This window comes from Xiphophorus hellerii, chromosome 13 (assembly GCF_003331165.1).
Source record: "Xiphophorus hellerii strain 12219 chromosome 13, Xiphophorus_hellerii-4.1, whole genome shotgun sequence".
Taxonomy (NCBI): domain Eukaryota; kingdom Metazoa; phylum Chordata; class Actinopteri; order Cyprinodontiformes; family Poeciliidae; genus Xiphophorus; species Xiphophorus hellerii.
In genome coordinates, this window is record NC_045684.1 from 14,295,947 (window position 1) to 14,321,654 (window position 25,708).

Here is a 25,708-nt window from a genome sequence, read left to right on the forward strand (position 1 = left end):
GTTGGCTGACATCAGTGTTTGCCCACATTTGTTGATGATCGAACCCAGATCATAGCACTGCTCCCTACGGCTTGCGTAGTAGCCAGTGTGCATCCCTTCATATGCCTCTCTTCTTACCCTGATGATGTGCCTATCACTCTGGAACAGGGTACTTCTAGACTCATCAGATCAAAAGACCGTCTTCTGTTCCTCCAGAGTCCAATCTTTATGCTTTCTTGCCAATTAGAGTAGTTTTTTCTGGTTAGTCTCACTGATTAGTGGTTTTCTAATGGCTACACAGCTGTTCAGTCCCAAAGTTACATTAAAGTTGTGTGTGTGGAAATGCTCCGAGTTTCACTATTAAACTCTGAGTTCTACTGTTGGTTTTTTAATATTTGATTTCGGCAGACGTTTAAGTATTTGTTGATGACAATCATTCAGGATTGTTTTTTCTTCCTTGATGGTCCTCCAGTTTCCCTCCTGTTTTTAATAATACGTCTGACAATTCTTAACCCAATTTTAGTAGCTTTTGCAATCTCCTTAGCTGTTTTCTATTTTTGACGCTTGGAAATGCAAATGCATTTCTTAGTGACCATGGGTAGTGACTTTTGACAGGGCTTTTAATAATGAGAAGCTACTCATTGTTTCAGGTGGGGTTAAATAACGTGTCCCCAGATGAACAATAGTCACCTTTGCAGTAATTATCCAATAGGAGGCTTGAACCTATTTTCTTAAATCCATGTGACTTTTTTCCCTTTTGACTGGGCAGTGTTTTTTTTGCTCTTACGCGAAATTAGCTATATATGAATTTATGGCTAATTTCATAGGGCAGCATGTTTAAAATAAATATTCTCCTTGTTCCCAAATATCACAGTTACAGTAATGCTTCTCATAATACTGTTTCAGACAAGTTATATATATATATGCATCTATATAGATTTTCACAAAAAATGCAACTTTTCTACAAAGTTCTCCAGTCAGATACTTGAAAATAAACATTGCAACCTCACACTCTACGCATTACATTAGAATCAATTGATTGAACACCAACAACACCTAAAAAATACAGCAGTTCTGAAAATAATCTATACCTCTGGGTTTCAATGACATGCTTTTATAGCAGATATCTTTGTAGAGCACTTAACAGTTGGAAACAGAAGCCATCAGCATAGATGGATGGTTTAATAATGCATTACAAATGGTTCACATGGGAACGATTCATGAGACACCAGGTAGCTTCTCTGCTCATGTTTTCACTAAAGTAATAGCTTTGCTTCATTGTAGACTTTAATTATCCATACAAGTAGTTGGAAAGGTGCCATGGTCTTATTTTATACTTTATGAACATTCATACATGAGACTAATGCCGTTGCGGTGGGTGCATTTCAAAAGAAGCCCCCCCAGGTCTGGAGGTACTGAATGTCTACCTTTTCAGACTAAACTTTCCTTCAGCTACTCCAAGGAACAATTTTCTGATTATACCTTCATATTGTAGCTTAGGGTTGTTAAATGCTTTCTGAGCACATTGTTAAATATTTAAATGTCACATTCACGAGCTTTGTGTAGATTTATGGTTTTACTCCCGTTTTAATATTGGAGCAAATTGAATATTCATACATTGTGCTCTGAGTAATAATGTCCTGGCGGAAAATGAAAGAAGTGCTGTAAACATGAATAATACAGTGTAACAGGGAGAAGTGCCTACATGAAAAGATACATAGAAAGCAAAATCAGAAAGAGGATTGTGGTGAAGAAAGAAAGGAAGAAAACTTACTTTTACCTTTCTTGATGCTTCAGGTGGTTTGAAAAATACTGACTCTGGAGCATAAACTAAGCCACCTCAGTTTTTGCATTGACAATTGATGGCAAAACAAATATTGCTGGGATGGATGTGTGAATTCAATTTTATGTTTAATGTGTCTTCAACTTATTGGTTAGTTAATTGCTCTGCCTCTGTAGTTCTAAATTGGTATTTAGTTCTTATTGTTTGCCATTTGTTGTTTCTTTTGTTTTGGTGCCAACTATTCTTCTTGCTATTCTTTTTAAGTTACTCTGTAACTTAAAGTATCCTAGGGTCTTTTAATGATATTAAACAACTGATTAGATTAAAAATTATTGCCTACCTGTGTAGGAATGTGTGTGTGTTTCATTTTATAAGTACATTTTTTTGGTCTTCCTCAGGTTGTCGGGAAGTAACGTCCCCTCTCCAATCGTTAGCAGCAAGAACTGGCTCCGACTGCATTTTGTGACCGATAGCAACCACCGTTACCGAGGTTTCAGTGCACATTATCAAGGTAAGATCAGACGAAATCATTTCAATGCACCCGCACACAGTATGCTCATGGTGGTTAACTTCGGCTAACAGCGCTCTGCTTATGAATAGCTTTTATTTTTGGTTTTTAATTTACTTTTAGAAGGTTTTTGTTTTGTTTCCTTTTCCCGTTTTGTTTGGTTTCTGTTTGAAATTCAGTCCTCCAAATAACTCCTCTTAATCACACTTCTTGAACCCAGTCATTTTGTCTCAACAACACTTTTCTCCCTGTTTTCATCTCGCTGCTTCCCTCTCTGTCCTTGTTTTAAATAGTTAGCTTTTTGTTTTCTCCTGGGTAAATGCTCATAAGCACACAGTTTTACTTTTCTTTGATGCAGCCCCTAAACGGTGAAAGCAGTTGGAAATTTATTTGGCAACAGCCATGTCTCCCAACAGCGATAATGAGAGGTGAATTTGTGCTCTGCGGAACGGCTGGAACAGATAGTGTTTTTATTTACACTTCACTTGTTGTTTTCATTCCCCTTCTTAATTTTCCAGCTTTTCATTTCAGTCTCCAATCACCTCTTAAATCCGTGCAGCGTTATAGGTCACTCAGAAATTGCTATTGTCTTAGCCTGAGGCATGCAGTGCACCTGCAGCACACATGGTGTGATTAAAATGCAGAATCATGTATTATGTGAAAGTGATGGAAAGTAGGGTAAAGAAGGTGAAATGTGGTCTGGTAATGAAAGCTTAGTCTCTTGCATGAGATTTTCTTAAGTTATTTATAAACTGCAACCCTGTATTTTTTTTCTAATAGGCTTTCAAAACTCGACCTGCAGGTCAGCAGACACAACGTAAAGATATATTCATTGACCTGAATCTCACTGCGTTCCACTGAGACACACCTCATACCTTCACTCACTCCACTTACATTTATTTTAACTCTCCGTGCCAGCTTTTCCATGGTCTATTGTCCTGCAATTTTTTTAAATGTCAGGACAACATTTAAATACACTGATTTCATTTACAATTAATGATGCAATGTGAGCGCCTGTCTTCCTAGCACCCCTTTACTTACCCACCAGTGTATTTTTAGATAGCTCTCTCTCTCTGAAACAGTAATTATAGTCTTTTGCTCATTTCTAAAGGCTGCTGCCAGCATCTTAATGTCTTTGGGCTTATATTAGTCTTCTCACAAGCATAAGTCACGTTCTCCCTCCTAATCTTCTCTGACATGAAAATTTGGTATGTGAGTAACCAGCTTTTGAAGTAGAAATGAGCAAGTGAGGAGACTGACAGGAGCCAACTCAATCCTGAATGCTGCTCAGAATGCTTGTAATGCAGAAGCAATCACACCCTTTGAACTTTTTCATCATTTTTAGCGTGGCAAACAAAAATGAGTGTTCTTTTTGTATTTTTGTGGGAATGAGCATTCCAAAGTAGCAAATAAATGTAAAATTATTTAACATTTCAATGTTTTTTGTTTGAAGTGGGAGGCATGCAGGCAGGACTATTGTAAAGGAGGGTTGGGTTGTGAAACAATATCCAAAACCTTTAACATTTTGCAGGGCACTTTTCATGAAAACTTGTACGGTGTGCTGTTTTAAGCAGTTCCTCACATTTAGTAGGAGCATTTGCATAGAACATTTAGATGAAAAAGTCATCTTGAGGAAACCTTATATTCTTCTTTGCATTCATCACTTGTTTCTAGCAGATCTCTGGTCAATTAAACCAATTACAGTAACTGAAACTTCAATTAATTCAGTGGTTACTTTATATTAACTCTGCATAATTTTCCAGCCTGTGGTTATGATGGGCTTATTAAGTTGCAAATGACCCCAGATGATACCTCACTACATGTTGCCTGGGTTTCAAATTGACCACTGGGAGGACTTCTGTGAAGAAAAAAAAATCTGTGCCAATCAAGATTTTAACTGAGTCTTGCAGAGGCAGCAAAGGGAATCCACAAGAAACTATAATTACTATAATAATAATAAACTATAATAAGAAGAAAATGCTGTGTTCAGTCAAAATGTGAAATAAAATCTAATTCTAATATTGGTTCCATGACTGACCTCTAATTTGTTATAGTGGTATAGTTCATCCCAATTCTAGTTTTCATGTTAAGTGGTGTGCACTTTCCAGCAGTACTTAATTTCTAATGTCTGACCTCAAACAAGGTGATTTTTTTTTCTTTTATACAGAGTAGAGCGTGATTTTACCAATTTAAAGTCTAATTTCAGTAAAATCAGAACAGCTTGCTGAATGTTTGGTAGTGCCTATGAAAGGACAGCTTTGTATCTTTTAAGGCTGACTTGATGTAATATTTGTTTTCACACTGTACTAGTCTGGTTGAAAGCATGCTTTTTTTATTGAAATTTAGATGGCTGTATTTTTTGTGTTCTTCAAATACATAGTTAAACTTTAAATACCTACTTTAAGCCTACCTTTATGTCTAAATATTTTATGAGATTTTTGATAATTAGTCATGCACAAATACTGAATCAGAAGAGTCAACTCCCATTGAGTAAAAGCTGGCTTTCTATTTTTTTCCCCTTTTGTTCAGTTCTCATTCTCAGTGGCTCTGCCCTGCTCATGGGAGAACTTTGTTTTGATTGGTAGCATGTTGCCTTTGTGGCCAATCACAAGTGAGGATATGGGATCATACCATTTTGTGAAAACAGAGAGGGGGACAGATACAAAAGTTAGTTGGTGAATCTGTCCATCCTCTCAGTCAGTAGATAGCGGTGAGTTTTTGTATTCAGCAAAAATTAAAACTTTGATTTAAATATTAAACAAAAATAAAAAAGCCTGCTTTCGTAATACAAGAAAAATGTAAAATTAGGCAATTTTAAGGCAACAAGATTTGGTAACATACAGAACATTCATATTTGACATGTTAAGCTAAAATATGAGGGTACAGATGATAATAAATTAAGAGTTGCTGGGAGTCAAAAGAGCCAGCTTTTTTCTGGGAGCCATGCCACAAGAGCTCACTCCCTGAAAAGAGCCAAATTTCCCATCACTATCCTGGTGCCATTTAAAAAGTATTGATTTTACACATAAATCTAAAAACAGAGCTTTGCAGCATGTTTTAGAATAAACCTAATTTATTGGGTCAGTTTAATCCCATTTCACTGGTCTTATTGTAATGATGTGTACACCATGATAATATTGCAACATAATTTGATTGATGATTACACTTTTACGACTAAACAACTCCAATCAGTAAATGCACGACGAAATCTTAAGCGTCTCATTCAATAAGTTTAGCAATACATCCTTTAGTGCCTGACAAATTTGGAGTGCTGTCCCTTTTGCTAATTTTAAAAGATTCAATCAAATCGTGACAAATTAGTGTCACTACCGTTTTAAGGACAGGTGAACACATCTGACATCTTATCTGCACTTTAGATCATTAGTAACCAGTTTTTACAAGAGGTTCTGGTAAGATAAAAGACATCAGACATTTTTCAATAGAAAAAATGACGCAAGTAGATGTCATAAGTAATCTCAAAGACCGATCTTTATATGAAAATAGCAAATTTAAAAAAAAATTTCAAATATATTGGGTTCTGAAGAGACTAGTGTTTTGAAAAAATGAGTTCTGTCTGGATTTGTCCAGGTTATGATGGGAAAGAAAGTTGAGCCTTCAACTGAAGGTAAAAGAGAGCACATTATGAATGGCCTGTACTTGGATAGTGCTTTATTTATTCCAGAGGACCCTAAAGCACTTTACTTTCAGTCATTCACTCATTAACTGACACAGACAGAGCAGGAATTCGAACCGACAAGCCATTGGTTACAGGATGGACTCCTATGACTGTCGCCACCTGGTTGAATTTAAAAGTCCTAATAAATCTAAAATCTGACATGTTCATGATTTCAATTTAGTCATAAGGGTGAATGAAAGTGATATTGTCAAAATAACAATAATTAGCTTTCAGTTTATTCTGAAGTTGCTGTATGTGATGACACTTTTTAGAGGAGTTTAATCATAAAAAGATGAAACACATTTGTGAAACTTTGTTATAAACATTCTGTCTTGTAAGTGAAGACTGCTCAAGACTGATTACATGACTAATTACATTGGGTCATTGCTGCAACATTTGCATAGCATTCTCATATATTATATAGAAGTGCCACATATGAGAATATACTACATTTCTGTATTGCAGATTTTTTGCCATGTCCAAAAAATCCTTGATGTCCTGGCTTAGCCTTTGATACTGCTGAGTTTGCTGAAGTACAAGATACATAGAGAGGTGATGTTGGTATTCTATTTACTTAAAGCTGTATATCTTCATTACATTGCAGACATAGATTTGACCATCAAGTGTAAACAATTTGTGCTTATATTCAGTTATCTAAACTTCAAAGTCTGACCTTCTGTTTATCAATTGTCATTACAATTATTAGTTTATTCACTTACATATGTGAATGTTATATTTTTCTTCTGTGACATCTTTAAACTAAACAAGCAAACAAATCAATATTACTTTCTGCTATCCACACAGAAGCTATAGATAAGGTGACAAAGAAAAAAAAAAATTTCCTCACAGCTTGTTCCAAATCCTCAGAGGTCGCTATGTAGGCAGGAGGAATCACGTTCCAAATGGTATCTAAGCAAAAAATAAGATGTGGATGTCTGTCACAAGGCAAGTCACAATGCACACACACACTTTTATGGTGACAGTAGCTCAAGAGGTAAGAATTTGACTTGTAAAGCCTGGTTCACACAGCAAGATTTGGAAATTATCAATTGATTTTCAGAACCTGAGAGATCCCACACACTACAATAAAAGAAAAATCAGATTTAACTGGTTTGGTCCGACATGTGTGTGGTGCACAGCCAAACAGCAAAGACAACACAACGCACACAAACAGTTTTCACTCACAAACATTCAGACGGAAAATCTAGCAGCACTTCTTGAAATCAGACGTTAGTTCAGCGTAAATAAACAAGGTTGCCAAGGAAGCAGCAATGGCCTATTTTTGAAATAAAAAAAAACAATATGAAAAGAAAAACCATTGGTTAAAGGAGTAGAGCAGGAATATCTCTTAAGATTATCTTTAGAGCCATCACAATAACCAGAGTGTGAAGACTGTCAGAATGGTAAAAATCTGCATAAAAATCTTGCTGTGTCAACCGGGCATAACTGGTGGGTAGCTGGTTTGAACCCAAAGCTCCATTGATCTCAGTCATGTCCTTGAGCAGACACTTCACCTGCCTTGTTTGCTGGTGGTGGCAGTCAGAGGCAGCAGTGGCCGGTTGTATGGCAGCCTCGCTTCTGTCAGTCTGCCCCAGGTGGCTACAATGTAGCTTAGCACCATCAATGTGTGAATGTGTGCATGAATAACTGAATGTAGTGTAAAGCACTTTGGAGTCATCTGGACTAGGCTAGAAGAAATGCTAAGCACAAGCCATTTACAGTTTTACTCATAAGAAAAATTTGGACAGAAAACCGGAGTGCCCAAACTACATACATAAATACTTGCTCAGAGGAGAGCATGTAAACTTAAGAAAAAAACATTGCTCTTTCCTCTCTATCATGCAAACACAGCTTGTTTCTCATTCAATTCATGCAGGCTGTTTAAAAGGGAAAAAAACAAAACAAACAAAACTCTAGCAATAATGAAGGTATTACTAATAAAGATACATAACCTCTTTAAAAAAAGAGGGTACATTTTCATTCTTATTCCTCCATTTTATCATCTTTTCCTATGAATTTTCTTCTGTAACTCTGGGCCTTCTTTTCATGCCGTCCTTCAGACATCTCATCTGATTGATTGACTGACAACCTGGCCACTCCCTTTGAGATTTGCCCCTAATTTGTTTTAATGATCTTAAGTACTTTAAAAGGTTAATCAGCATGTTAATGAGTGGTGTCAGTGGGAAAAAGTTAGTTGATCAATTAGAGGAGCTTTAACAGGCTTATGATTGATTAGCTGGTTCCTGTCAGCTGTCAGTCATCTTCATTACTTTGTTAGTTAATACGCGTTAGAGGAAATGCACAGTGGGTGGTTCAAAAGGTTACTGGATCAGAAATTGCTCTGTAATTCTCTAACCCATTCAGATTTACACAGCAGTACCTTAAAAAAAACTTTCTCACATTACAACTACAAACTTTGATGTATTTTACTAGTTTTTTTTTTTTTTAAAGCAGCAGAAAACTGTGTACAGCTGAAGTGGAAAAAATCTATACATAGCTTTCAAAATGATCTGATTTGTAAAGAGTTCGCCTGGGTGTAATTCTCTATCAAGACTATCATGACTGCATAGTTTTGTTAGAGAATATTAGGTAACAAACAGGATTATCCAGACTAAGGGACACATGAGACAGATCAGGACAAACTTTGATCAGAGGTTTTAGGTTGTTGGAAAAAAAATCCCAGGCTTTCAACATCTCACAGCTCATTCTATCAACTAAAAATGGAACAATTTCGGCACAAATGCAAACCTAGAAAGGTGACTGTCTGACAGGCTGGACCAGGACAGCATTAATTTAAAAAAACAAACAAACAATCTAACATTGCACATCACTCTGAACAATCAATCTGCACCAGGAAAGATGGTGCTGGCAACATTACTCTGTGAACTTGACACCAGGATAGAAGTTCACTTCCAGCACGGAACTAAACTTAAACATACAGCCAGAGCTACAGCTGAATGGTTTGGGATTGTGAAGGTATCCCAAACCTTCACAATCCCAAACCTATCACAAAAAATATGAACAAAACACTTTACACTGTGTGGTTGTAACTCAATAAAATGTGTAAAAGTAAAAGAAAAAAGTTATGTAAATGAAGTATTTTGACTCTTTTATATTCTCTTGCAGCAGAAAGCCACCGGTTAGAAGCTTAATCATGAACTGCTGCTTTGATTTAAATCTTTATCCGTAAACAGAATACTCCTTGTTGACTAACTTCACTTGATTAAAAAATATTATAGTACTTTCTTAGTGCTACTTGGGGTTAGTTCCACCCAGTAAGCCATATGGTCTGGTCCACCACATTCTTCCACTTTCCTATCTGAGATGCTGCGGCCCCTCAGCAGGGTACAAAGGGTTAGTAAATATTCATGGAGAAGACTACATTAAAACAACTCCAAATTTGTCTCTAAATGAACAAATCTGCCTTGGCAGGGTTGGTTAAGTGTATAAGACATTGCTATGAGACCTCGGAGGGTCACATTTGGCTCCAGGTCCTGCCAGACTGTTTTCCTTCTATGTTGTTGTGCAGGCGTGTGCTTGCAAGTGTTTGAGGTTGGGCAATTTGGCTCATAATAAAATAAATAAATAAATAGAAATCCCCCTGCTTCTGTTGCAGCCCGAATTATAAAGTTCTGAATTAATAATAATCTCACAATGATTTATGTCCAAGTTTGTGGAGAAAAGGGCAGTGGGGTTAGCGAGGCAAAAACAAAGCACTGCAACAAGAAAACAGCAGATTAAAGGAAAACTAAGGAGGAGGTAAAACAGTAGGGAGAAATGATTAATAGGCCTTGAGAAGAGAGACAGACAGCCAGAGAGCAATGGGGGGTTTAAAAGGACAAGTCATTTGGCAAGATGGTTTGGCTAAATATTAATGTTAAAGAATTTATAATGTCCTGCTGATATAAAAGGTTTCTGTTGGCCAGTTTAGAAGGGAAAAGAGCTGCATTTCTGTGTGCACGCATTTTCTCATTTGAGCGGAGGCTGCGTTGCATTCACGGTTCTTGGACACAGGACAGGAGCCTCGCTCCCGAACTAGTCCGTTTGGTAAATAAAAGCCTGCAGCTCTTGTGCACAGCTAAAGCAAATCTACCAATTATTTTTAATTGTCATTTAAATGCTTAATTGATGCTTCAAAATATTTCCTGCTGCCAGGATTTTAAGACATGCCGTAGGCATTTTGTTGATAGACCTAAATTGAGGGAATTAACCATTTTAATTCAAATATCTCCCCCAACCCACAGAGACAGTGTGTTTTTCTCAAAGGGCAAAATCACTTTTATTTCAACCATTCACTTTTTATTCACAATACATCTGGCAGCCATTCTTATGATTTTAGAAAAAACAAATCAAAATTAAATCAAATATAATTTCAGCTGATGTAAACCTATGTTTAATCCTGCTTTTCTTTCTCATTAATTGTATATTTTATTTTGTATTTTTTTTGTCAGTAAAATATTTGAGCTAAGATGACATTAATCTTGTTACTGCACATCAGTTTCATGTCAAGAGCTAAAGACAATCATAGCCAGTAAGTTTCTGTCACTGTGTTTAATGAAAGCTTTGTTATATTTAGTTATGTAAACATTTATTTGTAGCGCAGGGAAAATATGCGTAGAAAGATTCAGCTCAGTTGACATTAGAACATTAGAATGAAGCATCTAAAAGTCTGCCACTGTAATACTTTTACTAGACAAAATATAATCGGAACTGTTACTGTACATCTCACTGAGGGAATACCTGTAAATCATATAAACACCTCTACACTGGCAACATCATTACAGCATCATTTAGGGATTATGGCAAAACCACACAGTGGATTATTAACATGGCATCTGAGTAGGATTCAACCTTCCACATACTTATTAATGCCCACTGTAAAGATGTCTGAACAATATAATATAAAACATAGTGAAAACTGCTGTACTATGTTGCTTATTTGCATCATTTGAGTCTGATAAGAATTGTCATATGCATAACACTATGCATCTGTTAATAAATTTAGTTATTTTAGAGCTAGATAAAATTCAAGCAATTCAACTGTTGACTTTAATGGCCCTGACTACAGCACAGAAAATAGTTTTTTGAACGTTTTCTAGATAAATAGCTACTAGATATCGTTGTAATTGTTTTGATGAATTGGTGGTCTAAAAATGCTGCGCTTTATGCTGCAAGTGTTTGTTTTTCTTCACATCCTCACTGTAAGGGATTAAAGGAATTTAGGCCATTGTATATTATTATTTGTCATAGTTTCAGTTGTTTTTAAATTTTTTGTTATGGGTCCAACTGAAGAAATGTACAAATCTAGGTAATTAGCTTCTTGAGCATTTACTTCATTAACCCTGAAGGTCAACACACAACTGCCTTATATGATCCACTTGTTTTCTTGTCTTTACCATTTTGAAGAGTAGCAAAGAGAAATTACCTTTTGGATCACAGAAAAACAGAACTATGTGGATCACTACTTTCGAGTTTTTCTAAGCTGTAAGCAACTTAAAAAGAAACAGATAAGTATAAAGTGTGATTCTGTTACACTCGTTTTAGAAAAAGGATTGCTAATATTTATGGCGCTAGAGATTTTGCTATAAACAAATATTTTCTTTTTATTTTTCCACTTCGGAATACTTCTACACAGTAATTATTCTGTGTAATGCGCTTGGTATAAAATTAAGTTTTTGTACGATTTCTGTACATACATTTACCACCAGTGGGAATAACTGGAAAAGGGCACCATATGATTCTTGCTTTTTTCAGGGTATTTATTTTTACCATCCCATCAAATTGTTTTAAAATGTATTATAAATCTAATAAAGAAAAGTTAAATGAAAAAATTCTTCACCATAAAAAGCCGGTTGAGAAAGTCTGGGCATCTGGTGAAGATGCCCTTTGATTGACTTACTAGGGAGGTCTTTTGGAAATGTCTCACTGGGAGGAAGCCTCAGGGCAAACCCAGTAGTTGCAGAAGAGATCACGTTTCACAGCTGGCTTGGGAATGCCTTGGAGTCCCCCAGAGGGGCTGGAAGAAGTCGCTGGGGAGAGGACAGTCTTGGGATTTTTAAGTGGTAGACGATGTGTGGATAAATGAATGAAAGGATGGATGGATCGTAAATCTGCCACATGGAGTGTGTTTTTGTAAGAAAAAACACTGAATCCCTGCATTTTTTTCTTAACATGAACTAATCTAACCTAAAATAGAATTCATCATAAACCATCAAATAATAACTGAGTTGGGATCTCCATATGTTGAGATCAAAGCACTGGGATAATTGCCTTCCTGAGTGAACGTTCAAACGGTAATTACAGCTTGACACCTAGAGGCATTCTCGCTGACACAGCTAATCAGATTGAACTGTTAAGAATTGAAGTGTAATTGTTTTTTTCTACTTCTGCAAATTTTGTATTTGGATTATACGTGTGTTGAGTACGTTTATAGCAATGAAAGAAGTATCTCAGGTTTTCAGCTATGTTGAGTGGTGTAATAACTGTAGAATACAAGGAAATGCTTTACCTTTTTTTAATCTTCTTTTATTGTCACATATAGTAAATGTGGCAGTATAAGTTCCAGTTGTATCCTATTGTTACAGTATTAGCTCACAGAAGACTGCAAGATTTACATGGTCTGTTAAACTCATAGCAGAGAAAAAATCTTAACAAATTTAGTGTCTAAATAGCTCTCAATGTACATTTTTATATGTATTTTGGATTGATTGGAGAGAAATAAAACTGAAATAAAAACATTCCTATTTTTCCATCTCCTATTTGCTCAGCAAAGCAACTTCTGGCAATCTTATAGACCCTCAGTCATATAGCCTCTTCTTAGAAAGGACTGGCCTCTGCTCCCTTTTACACCCATCAGTCTTCACAAGGTCAGCAAACACACCAGAAATGGTCCTAAATAAGACAGCTAGACGAGTACACACACATATACTTAACTGAAACTTTGTATCTCTTAACTACTTAAAAATGTCTACATTTGTCCCTGCAAAAAGGCATTGTACATCTTTTCTTCACTCCTGATAAAAACACTGTTAAATGATGTTAGAATGAGATGAGCTCGACATAAGTGTCTCATCCAAAAATACTGTTCAGTCCACAGTTCTCCAACAAGGTCCATTTCCAAGCACAACACTGACAACAATGGAACCCAACAAACAACTTGTAGTTGAGAATAAAGTCTGTGCCACTCTCACAGGTTTGTTTCTCAGGTAAAGCTAAGTTTGTTATTTAGAGGCGCACTACTTAGATGGGTATTACAAAGAATAAATGGAAAAGGCCTTTTGTGTTTTAAGGAAAATATGCAGAGATTAGGTTTGGCAACCGATATTAAAAACAAAGGTAAAGTGGATTTTGCCTCCTACGTCAACCATCAAATGCTGTATGTTTGTTGCGTTACCAGGCACTGTTTATCACAGATCCAATATTCATTTGACAGTACAGTCAACAAACTATTCACACAGTTGAATGGCTGTTAAAAATGGCTTTAAGTGTACACTTTTTAGTTGGAACGCTGTGAAAATTGACTGTTTACTTGAAAACATTTTTGAAAAAAACAAAAATATGTGTAGCCTCATTAAAATCCAAGTTTTATAAACTTGTTAAATAGGCTAAAAGATTAAAAAGTTGATAATTGTAAACAAAGCAAAGTAAGCAAAGCAAAGCAAAGACACACACGTTTAACGTCTTTAGTTATGACTATTTATACTTAATCCAGGGACAAAATATACTAAAATGTTAAAGAATATGCTCCAGGTGACCTATAGAAAAATGGTTCGTAGACAGTGGGAGACATGCATCACGTTACGTGGCCACAATATTACAAACGATTGTTGCTATAGTAAAGATTAGGATTTCAGAATTAAGAATATTGCACCAATTTCCAAGATTGGTATTATATTACCATTATATTATTAGCGCATTGCAAAAAGTAGATTTCTCATGTTATACAGATGACTCATTGTGTTAAGTCACATGTAACATGCAGAGGTCGAGGTATAGTGGTGAAGAAAGGAGTCACCTTATTAGGAGTACCTCAGCGTAAACTATGATGCTGTAGAAGTCAAAACCAAATTAGATGATAAACTTTAGGCAATACTATTCCTTTCAGTTAGAGAAATACAGTAATAAATAAAATCTCAAAATATGAAACAGGACTGGACCATCTCTAACAAAGAAAAGGGACAAAGTAGCTTCTTTCTTTGACCTTTTGGTGGTTTTCTTGTTAAAATTCAATGTAGCAGTTCAAAATCAATAAGAGGTTTCAGCATTTAAAAAAAGTTTAGAAAGCATTTTTTTAACTGACATCAGCATTTTGAAAATATTGCAGCATGTTCCTCATTGCTGCATTCCAGTGAGGTTTGTAATCTAATTCTAAAATGTATTTTTAAAACGCAAAACAAGAGCAATTAAGCACAAATAATAGCAAATGAAGTGATTTTGTAAGGTTCTTTTATCAGTTCAATCAGAAACAAAACTCTGTTGAATTGGATTATCAATTTTATCTGCAGTTACAAACACATGTTAAGCTATGACCATTAGGTCATGTGCAGTTTGCCCTTTTGTTTCCTGGTGGTCATTAAGTAATATGCGACTGATTGAACTTGAATTCACTTTGTGTTAGCAAGCATTATAACGGATACCTAATAAAGGGGACTGCAAAGGTGTTTTTTACAGATCACACAGATAGTATGTCTTAAGTTTGTGGTTTTGTTACCTCATTTTCAAACATCTGATGCAGACATAAACACTGTTGGTTATATTAAATGCATTAGAAACATTTTATTTTTGTTGTTGATGTAAAAACCTTTGTGATCTGTCTGAAGAACACCAGCTTTTTTGCCTCTGGTCTTTACCTGAGGTGCAGTTCTCTTTGGGTCGCTTTCTATAAATTGTGCTGCAGTGAAACAGAAATATAAAACATGAAGCAGCAATGCAAAATTTTCTCATGGAAGCCACTTTTTATTTTAAACCCAGTATTATTACCATCTTTCTGGCTAATTTTATTGTGTCTACATAATGTGAGTGGGATGTACTGTATGTTCCCACTCACATATCAAAATTCAAACATCTGTATAAGTTTAACCTTGTTTGTCTTCTCTCTGAGCACTTCTCAGTGCATGCATACATTATAAGTTGATGAATCTGTTTGTTGATGTGTCAGTCTACTGTGTGTGTGGGTGGGTGTGTGTGTGTTTCGCCATTGTCTTTGCATGTGTCAGGTATGAAGAATCTGTTTTCTTCCCTTTGGCAGAACCTACCAATCACATCCCTCCGTCATCTTTCTTCATTACCTATTCATGAGTTTCTGTCTCTGCAGGGCCGTGATTGGCTCTTAATGAACAACTGACTGCAATATTAGTCAGCCAGCGCTATTGGAAGAAATAATTCAGTCGGTAAAAAAGAAACACCAGACAACCAAGGCTATGCAAACATTATTCAATTCAAGCAGTGGAACAGCATAACCCTTGAGGAGGTTGACATATTGGATATTGTCGATTGTGCATTTCATTCCTTTAAGGCCCTTGTTGTGTCTCAAATCCACTCATGATCAAGTGCATACAACTTAAATTGCCCCGTGCAGCAGATAATTACAGCTATGAAAGAAAGAAAACATTTAGCTTATGCAGGATATAAAATTTGGATTCTGGGTAAATAAATCCCCGAGCCCTTTTCCATGTCAGCCCTAACTTATGAACCATTAGTCAAACTGAGTACAAAGATACTGCAGGCCTCAACAGGATCATATGAGCTCATAAATCCATAAACTGTGCTTTTTCTACCTTAAATTATTGTAGAGGCTTGCATTTGTACCACAACTGGCTTCCATTATTTAAACTTTGTTCTGCTTTTGCTGTATGAGACGTGTTCTCACTGAAATTATAATTTATTAGAGTAATATGGAATGAGCAATGTTGACTACATCCATGTTGTCTGATACTGTACAAAGAGTGGTGTTGAAGGGGCATTGATTGGCCCTTACAAGCTGCTAATCAAACATGGATAACTTCTACAGTGCTGCTCTCCCCAAGTGGTTGCATTCTTTAACACCTTATACTTATTATTACCTCTAGTATAACTGAGTTCTCTAAAATTAAACTCGCTAAGCCAAACTAAAAGGACTAACATGTTATGGTCAAGAAAATGGGAACAAGATGGTTGAGAGTGCATCAGTTGTTCTTATGTCAGAGGATACTTCGGGCTTCTCTGAGATACCAAAGTACCCCAACAGATTTGGCAGTATTTGACACCCTAGATTGAAAACTAATTTGACTAATCCATAGCAAGGAAAAAGCAGACAGCATAGCATCCAGTAAAATAAGCAGAAGTGTGTTTCTTTATTTGTTTTAGTGGCTTTCTGAATACTGCTGAACTCTATGTGAGCACTTATTCTGTAACTAAATATAGTTGTGTTAAATATTCAGAATTTCAGCTCATAAACCTAGCTTACTTAAATGCATCTGCCCTTCCATCTGTTTGCATTAGTGTTTCTGCATGTAGGCTAGAATATTAACCAGGTCACATTTAACTTTGATGCATATTTACATATAGGACAGGCTTTATGATGCATATTAAAAAGGTTTGATGCAGAGAATAAATTTATGCCACCAACAACAAATTTAACTTTTTCTGCCTTCTGGCATACATATAGTAGATCTTACTAATGGACAAAGATGGGTTTTTTTTTATCTCACTATATTTTAATTTATGTTACTTGAAGTTCAGTCTTCACCACTAAACAGTTACACAAAATTATTATTTTTTTTTACGACAGGAATATATTTTAAACTAAACAAATCATGAACCTTGCACCAAATGTTAAAAGTTATGTATTTTTGTGCCTAAGATTTTTATTATTTTTGCCTAATTGTGAAAAAATGGAAATGCGCATATACATAAACACTTATATAACAAATAATGTTTATGAATTGGTCAGAAAATATTAATATAAATGTGTGCTACATGAATTACTCTTTTTAAATGCGGGAAATGAGATGCATTCCTAGAGACAGCAGTCAGTTTATCAGTGATCAAACATCTTTCTGCTTTAATAGTTGTGACTGTGGTGTCAGGGATGATAAAGTTCATTCTTTGTGTAGGTGGGTGGATTGCTGTGAAGTTAGGGTCTTTTTAGTCATATTTTTCTGCAATGAGCAGCTGTGGTACATGACATGCTGGATCATACTCACTGAGAATTTAAGGGGGCATTGTGTGTTTTCCAGGCACAGAGTGCTACTTTGCACAACCAAGTAACTGTTACCTTCAGTAAAAATACTGTATGTATCAAACATAACTTAAAAGAAATTTGACTTCATAATTTGACGCCTTAAAATTGGGCCTCTGCCTCTTAAAGAGACTTCTGCTGTTTCCAACACTCCGCCTTCAGCTGATCATCGCAACAATTTTTCTCATTATGCTGTTAACCGTTCTTAGGAGCGCTGGACTGAGGAATAGTTTGTATGATAAGCTCAGCAGACTCTCAGTTTCACCAGGTGTTTGCTAATTGCTTCTCCTCGGAGACTGGAGCTCCAAGGAGGAGCTTTGTGGAAATAAGCGGCACTTTTTGAGAGCAAGAATTTAGGAATCCATGAATGGCTGTCGGGGGAGATTCAAGGATTCTTCAAACGTGCGTGAGAGAATCAAAGCAAAAATGCAAGTCTGTTTTGATGAGGGGATAACATCAGAGGATGATATAAAGCTCAAAAAAGTGAAGTTTATAATAATCACCCTTTAAATATTTAAATGGTTGGGAAATTTAAAATAATATATACCCAAAAAGCTGAAAAATACTGTATGCGCGCATAGGTAATGACATATCCAAGTTAGTGGTTCATTATGGGAACAATAGCATCAGAATGTTGAGATGTCAAAGATGATACATGATTTCTGATAATCCCTTTCTAGCATGCATTTGTTCACTTATTTTAGTCTTTTTGTAAATACACAATGTACGTTTTGTGGAAAAGACACAAAAAGTACATTTTGAGTCCTGCTTTGTACAATTAAGATGATGTATGGGGATCCAATTTTACTTAAAAGTACCTTCTGTACCATGTCAAATCAAAAGACAAAAAGGCCACAAGATGATAACCATGTGATTTATGAAAGATAAAACAACACTTTTTACGATCAGGCAAGTAGAGTTCCCTTCATTTGACAGAGTACTGATATTCCTCTCATACATCACTTCAAATGTCACTTTTCAAGGCTCTGTTTGACTTCTGACTGGTAATATTTATGCTCAGTGAAAACCAACTAAGCAAATGGAGCAGCACTGGTTACTGACGAAAATGAATAGGGATGTAATGTCTGGTATACAAGACAAGACAATAAATGAAATTGGATTCATGAGAATGAGACCAGATTAGATTTTTTTGAAAACTAAGGATCTTTATTTCACAGACTGGAATTTGCATAGTTGCCCCATGTTATATGTTAAAACACATGTAGCTGGATATCATTAGAGGCCTCAGAGTGCTGTGAAAAATCATTTCTGAATTTTTGTTATATGTAAATATATCAAAAACAAATTTAAATGTCAGTCAAATATGCTTTAAAGCGTATTTATACAAACTTTATACAAAGATTAATGTCCTCTACTTCCTCCCTCTGCTACGGTTGCAGTCTGAAGAAACGCATACTCCGAACTGAAAACCACTAATCAGAGACCTGCCTCCTGGTTCTAATTGGTTGTTTATAGTTGGCACTGGGGGAAAGTGGAGGAGGTTAATATTTTCAGTTTTTTTGTCTCTTACCATGCTGTCACGACACACTGACTATTTCAACAAATATGTAAAAAGACATTTTTTATAAAAGTTACATACTGCAGCTTTATATAATAGTTCCAAGCTAAAAAACACAGCTGAACAAAAGAAACACAGTGACTTGTCTTCCACTGTGACAAAAACACCTCAACAATTCCTAATAAAGGAACTTGATATCAACAAAGAGGAACTTTGTTGACATCATGTTACATAGCTTACGCGTCATATATGAAAAGGCTCATCTATTCCTGTCCTATGCATCTACTTTAAAAAAAGTCTGCACTTCTCCAGCATTTATTCATGAACAGCGCTATTGTAAAAACAGTAATTTTTGTACACTTTTGGTAGACAAAGTATCACTTTCTTTGATTCCCAAACATGAATCACATTGTTAAACAAGGTGCCCCTCATTCAACCATCATACACAGGTTACTGACTGCTCGCAAAGTCATGTGGGGGACGAGGAGAGCTACTTCCTCTATGCTCCAGAGAGAATGTGTGGAGACAACCATAAACTGCCTTTTACATGCCTTTAAATTTAAATTACATAAATATATGATGGACAATGTTTGTAGTTTGAAAATTGAGACTTCTTAAACAATGTTGTGTTCTGAATTTGGAACTTTCTATGTTACATTATGACATTATTGAATGAACAATTGTTCACAATGATTAAAGAACAACTTTCATGTCAACGTGTTGGCACTAATATTAGCATTTTTATTCCATTTTGTTCTTCACACATATCAAACAGAATGATGTCTGTGCATAAATGTTGCCACTGTTTGATATTGGAATAATGTTTTTTTTTTGCCATTTGCGATTTGATGGAATCGTTAGGTCATTGTGAAATTGGTGTCTGTCAGTCAGCCTTTCGGACAATCATCAGTAATTTGTGAATGTGTTTGTAGATGAGATGTATCCTTTTCATATAACGGTCAGAAATTATTTGTTTCTTATTTATTTTATATATTGTTGACAGTAGGACAAAAAAAATATAGTTCAGAAGGAAATCTAATTAAGACCCTGGAGTGTTTTTTCTCATTAGTGCTCTAATTCAGATATAGCTCTCACCCACTCACGCTGTCATCTATATCCTGTCTTTGCAGCCGCACTTGCTAAACTATATTAATCTACAGGTTCAGTGCCGTATGTTAATGTGGCTCATAATGAAATGATGATACCAGAGCTCACGCTGACAGGGATTTACTCCCCATCAGTTTGCCTCCTCTTGTCTTTGATTTGCTCCATCCAGCCATCTATTTCCTAACGTTTCATTATCTGAATGCTTTGATTACAGAGCTGCATTGTGAGTTATTTTGATTAAAGCTGCAATTTCCCTTCTCAGCTTTTGTTAAGAATCTGATGGAGCTTCTAGCAGAACATCCCAAGTGTTTCATTTAAGAGTGACAGAGAGAAGGAGAGAGAGAAATATTAACATGATTAAAAATCCTGAATGATGCTACTTGTACGATTCTGTTTTTCAACTATGCTTCCATTTTTCTCTACTTTTTCCTCTCTGTCCGTCTGTTTCCACCATTTGAATTTTTTTGTTGCCTTTTTATGTTTGTTTTTGCTTTGCTCTTTTCTCTCGCAGCATTGCAACAGAGAGAGGAATGAGCCATTTAATTTGAACCCTTTTAATAGGTCAGATATAAGCTTTCTGCTTTTATCAACTCTGTTATCTGATTTTTCTTCTATTTTTTCTGTATTCTGTTCTCCTCTGCAGTGAAGCGATCAGTAGATTTTAAATCGAGGGGCGTAAAATTATTCCCTGGCAAAGACTCCAGCAACAAGTTTTCAATATGTGAGTTCAATTCTCAGTGTCCCTTTGCTTAATGAAATAGCATGTAATGGCTTGAACTGTTGGTTTGTTTTTAGCTTTTTTTTTCTTTTTTCTCTTCTAAAGGCCTATTGTCATATTCAATACTTTTGTGCTTTGACTCAAAAATATATATATTGCATATATATATATATATACGTATATATGTTTATTATATTTTAATGCCATTTTCTCAGTTTAAAGAAATACTGAACATATGGAACTGATGTCGCACAAATGTGTTGAGAATAGCAATGCCTTTGCTGAAAGCTACTTTTGCATTCTTCTTGACTGCTGTGTGTTTCCATGGTTTGACTTTTTGTGTATGTATGTTAAGGTCACAGTGTCTTGCCTCTTCTTTGTTTGCTTTGATATATTTAATCACAGCCTTGCTCTGATAAGCTTAATCATGGTTTGTTCTGGCTTGCTTCAGGCTAGATCAGGGAATGTGAATCATCTGCTGTAACACTGTTTATGGCCCAACCCATACCCCTTTCTCTAACCTTTCCTATATACGTACATGTCCTTCTTTCTTTCTTTCTTTTTTTCCATACTGATGCATCTTTAGGCTCAGGTTATTAGGGTCGGCAAAGCAATTACTGAGTTGTACAATCTAACGCTAGGCTAGGATTATCATTTGGAATATATAGCTTTTTCATGTGTTTTATGTTTTTTACCTTGAAACTAGCTAAAGTGAATGTTACATGAAGTAAAATACAGCACTTCTTTCATATTTAGCATATGCAAAAGCATCGTAGTAAAACAATAAGTCATTTTAGAAACTAGAGTCCAACACCCTTTAGATATTTCTCCCCTAATTAGCACCTAACTTCCCGACTTCATTTAATTTATTTATCTATTTGTTTTAATAATAATAATATTTGCTTTGAAGTAGATTCTAAATTAAGTAGCGATTGATAATTTAAGTATATATAATACACTTGATTGGCCATGTCTGACCCATGAATAAGAAACACACAAGAGAAAACCAATACTTGTTATTGATTGCACAAAAAAACTATGAAAGTGACCTTAGATGCATTTAGAACTATTCTGGATACATCAGTAAATATATCCAGAGGATAACAAACAATAATACTACAGTATACAAGTAAATAAATAATAACTACATAAATAAAATCAGCTCTATTTTAGCTGTATTTGTTACAATAGTGATTGTCAATCTCTGTGGGAATAGTGAGTGTGCTGCAAATAATTAATATTTGTTCGTAATATTTTTACATTACAATTCAACTAAGGTTTTCAGCTAACCCATATATAAAGTCACTTATGTTACACTATTATTTTCTATCTCACTTCTCCTTGGTCTGTTTTCCCATAAATACACAGATTCAGACTGTTTTACAAAGCTGACCGTTTTAGCTCTTAGAGATATTCAGGATAACATTTCCCTGCTTTTATGTTCTATTTTGTTTCACAAATGGCACACCAACACCTAGTGATACTTATCACACATAACATCTCTATGCTGCGGCTGTAGTGAACTGTAGTAATGCATCCTCACTTTTGTTGAGAGATTTTTGGAACATTATAGTTCCTCAACAGCCCAGTAAATTTGTTTTACTGGGCAAAAAACAACTGGTAAATGGGGTTTTTGCTCAGAGAATCTCTTCATTGAAAATGTGGGCTTTTTAGAAATCTTCCATGTCTCTGTTACCAGTAATGTGTGTAGTTTCTTTTCCAGATTTAACCACCACTATAACTGTAACACCTCAAATCAAACAGTCCCTGCAATAGGCTTTTATTTTGGCAATGCCAATCAGCCCAAGTTATCTAATTGTAAATCTGCATTTATCTACTGTTATTTCTGGTTACCTTAGCCTTGTTACTCACACACCAATGATGAAGTTTAACATTCATGTTGAGTGTTTAAAACCAGAAAAACCGCATGATTCTAAGTTTTTAAAGCTTCTTTCTGTTCGCCAGTAAATCCCACAATTCCATGCCAAATATCTATTGCAGTTAGCAAGTTAGAGCCCACATTATGCCACACAACTGTTGAGTCGACAGTCATTATATGCTCAGTACACCTAACGGGAATGTTTGCCAAGTTTTAACATTGAGTCAAAATGTCAGGTCTATAGTTTGACTACAGTTCAACACTGCAATTCAAACAAAGGTGAAGATTTACTTGCATGTGTTTGCTTTGCATGCTTTGTAATTAATTACATTTAACACTTTGCTTTGGTTGTTTGTTTTTGTGATTTGTATTCTGTGTCATTCAATTCAATACTGGACACAATGCCTTGAAAAACTGTTACCTATTGTCTCATTTTGTTTCGCTTGAACCAAAAACCTCAGTGTTTTTTACTAAGATGATTGTGATAAACCAACACAAAGAATGTAAAGCATGATATATGAAAAGCATGACTTTTAACCTCTCAATATTTTTGTAGTACCACTATGTCTCTACCAGTCAGAATCATCTGAAAACTAAAATGTTTGCCTATTCGTCTTTGAAAAACAAGTTTAAGCTCAGCCGAATGTAGTCTATGAAACTACATTTTCAAGTGTTTCCACAAGTTCTCACAAGGATTTAGGTCTGGCTTTTGAGTGAGCCTTCCTCACACTTAGATATGCCTGAGTCTTAATAATTTAATTTGTAGGTCTGCATGAGGGACATTGTGGTGCTGGACGGTGAATATTGACAACTGTCCCAGACATGCTCCCTCTAATAGGATTGTCCTGTGCTGACCAGCTATCCTGTCTCTGCTGAAGTACAGCAGAATCAACCTATACAATATTCTACTTTTGAAGTTGTACCTGTACCTGTATGGGTGATGTGATAGTAGTTCTCCAGGGAGGTTTGGGTTTATAATCATTGAAAAGTTTGAACCAACTCCTTTGTGTTGGTTTCATTACAGTAAAATACTCATTATTTTGCACTTTATGAAGCACTTTATAAGTTGATGAAAATGTACAGCACAGGAAAGAAAGAAATTTTTGATTCATCAGGTTTCCTGCCATGTTGCAGAATGACAGTTGAGCTCTATCTCTCCAAATGTGTATGTTAATTCGTCTGGCTTGGATTGGTTTAGAAGTTAATTTGCTCTGCTCTAAAAGGTTTAACTCTTCACTGAAGCACAGAGCCTCTCCATCAACAAATACACATTTAAGGATGGCTTTTTAAAGTCTGCCATTGTAAATGTGCATGAGTGTGGGTTAAGATTTGTGTGTTTTCCTCTTGATTGTGTGCTAGTACTGTAACCAGTCCCTCTGTTGTTATGTTAATAGTCCAGATGGTCAAATTAGCCGCTCCAACAAAGCAACAAACTATCTACTCTAACAAATACAAACACACATACACTCTCCAACCACCTGCTGGGTTCGTTGATATGGACTAAACATGTACTTGCGTGTTAGCCAGAAAGCCCAGACAGCGTGGGTGTGAAGGTGTTCGTGTGAAAGCAGAAATGACCGGAATTATTGCTCCGGCCTGTGTTTGTTGCACCTAATTGAGCTTGCTGGCATCCGATTTCTTGTCAAGCATGAGACAAAACTGTGGTTTGCCAGTTTTTTGGAGGGTTTTCAAGTCACAAAAAACAAACTGCTCAATAAAGAGTTTATGAAAAAAAAATACATTTAGCTTTTAATCAAAACTGGTCACAATCTTGGAATTCAACTGCCATTAAAAAATAACAAGGGAATTTAAGATTTTTAATCAAAAAGAGTTTATCACAAGATTGATTAGCAGCTAAAATTCTTCTTTCTTTCTCTAATTAGTCACTTTTGACTTTAGATGATTTCATTAACTTGTTTGTACAGGCATTAGTAAACATGTGAAAAATGTAGTGACATTTGCATAATTTTGATAAAATAGAAAACAAATCAAAGTGTTAAAAAGTGTGAAAAAATAAAAGTAGTGACTCACTTGTGGCCCTGTAGGGTGAATCTCCTGCACACATACTTTAAAGAAGCTGAAGCTTGAGCATCATTGGGCCTTTCAACAAGATAATGATCCGAAGCATATCTCAAACTCCAGAAAAAGTTGGTTTCAGACAAACTTCTGGAAGTATTACAGTGCAGAAGTCGAGGCCTTAGCTCATAATAAGATGGCTATGATTCCTCAGGAGTTGTGCCAGAAGCTGAGGCTCTGCTTTGCATATTGTTTGCAACTGGTTATTTTTTGTTTGACTTGGAAAAAAAACTTGTAGTTTTAGTTGTGCCAAGGTTTTTAAATGACGCTGGTTTGATGTGTTTAATAATTTGCTGCTACTTTGTAATGAATATACTGCAGTGTGGGATAAATAATGTTACAATATAAACCTAAAATTGATATGAAGAAATCTAAGGTCAGTGAAAACCAGAAATAAGCAATAAAACAATATCTAATTTCTTAAAAATCAAGCTCATACTTAAACCAGGAAAAATTAAGTATTTTCTTTGTTGTGTTCTATATCTTCGATGTGTAAATGACATTCTTAGAGTCAATATAAGCTCTAGTGTTTCTGGCATAATCAAATGTTTGGACTGCTGTATTATCACTGACTGCCTGCCTACCTACCCATCATATCCTCTATCTATCTCCTATTCTAATCTGCTTCCCGCTGCTTCCAAAGTGAATAAGTGATACGGCAGGCAGGTTTCCAAAACTAAAAGCAAGGAGGTGGAAATTCACCCAGGAAGACCAGTGCTGAATGCAATTAAATGACAAAAACAGATGGTTTTAGAATATTGCCAGGATCACTGAGGCAGTTCAGTGTTCGTTTTTTTCTTTTTTTGCAAATATTTATTTATAACAACAGTTGGATATGAATATTGTTGATTTTTTTGTGGAAATAAACATTAGATTTTTTAGACCAGTAGTAGCATGAGCACTGATCTCCCTGCCTCTCCTGTAGATAAACAAAGAGTCAACTTGAAGGAACTTGTGGACACAGTTCTGCTTTCTTACTGTCTTATCTATTCCATTCTGACCCATTTGTCCCGGTTGTGTTTTTCTTTCCGTTTAGTGAATGAAGGTGGTGTCAGACGGGCGTCTAACTCCTGCCCTGACCCAGGAGAGCCGGAAAATGGAAAACGCCATGGAAATGACTTCAGGTACAATTTGTTTTTAGATATAGCACTTTGGCCAGGTATTGGTGCCCACTGCAAAAACATATAAAAAGCCATATGTTAAATGTATCTTTTATTGCAGTAGCTTAGAAAAACTGCCAATAAA

The 25,708-nt window shown here is 35.7% G+C and overlaps 1 protein-coding gene across 6 annotated transcripts in view; it reads left to right on the top strand.

Moving 5' to 3' along the window:
• csmd3b (CUB and Sushi multiple domains 3b) overlaps positions 1 to 25,708 on the top strand; it is a 642,306-nt gene that overhangs the window by 469,060 nt on the left and 147,538 nt on the right. For all 6 annotated transcript variants that reach the window (XM_032580262.1, XM_032580264.1, XM_032580265.1 and 3 more), the window contains 3 exons: positions 2,161 to 2,273; positions 20,434 to 20,511; positions 25,500 to 25,587. In XM_032580262.1, coding sequence (XP_032436153.1) covers positions 2,161 to 2,273; positions 20,434 to 20,511; positions 25,500 to 25,587 — 279 coding nt within the window. The remainder of the gene's footprint in view (positions 1 to 2,160; positions 2,274 to 20,433; positions 20,512 to 25,499; positions 25,588 to 25,708) is intronic.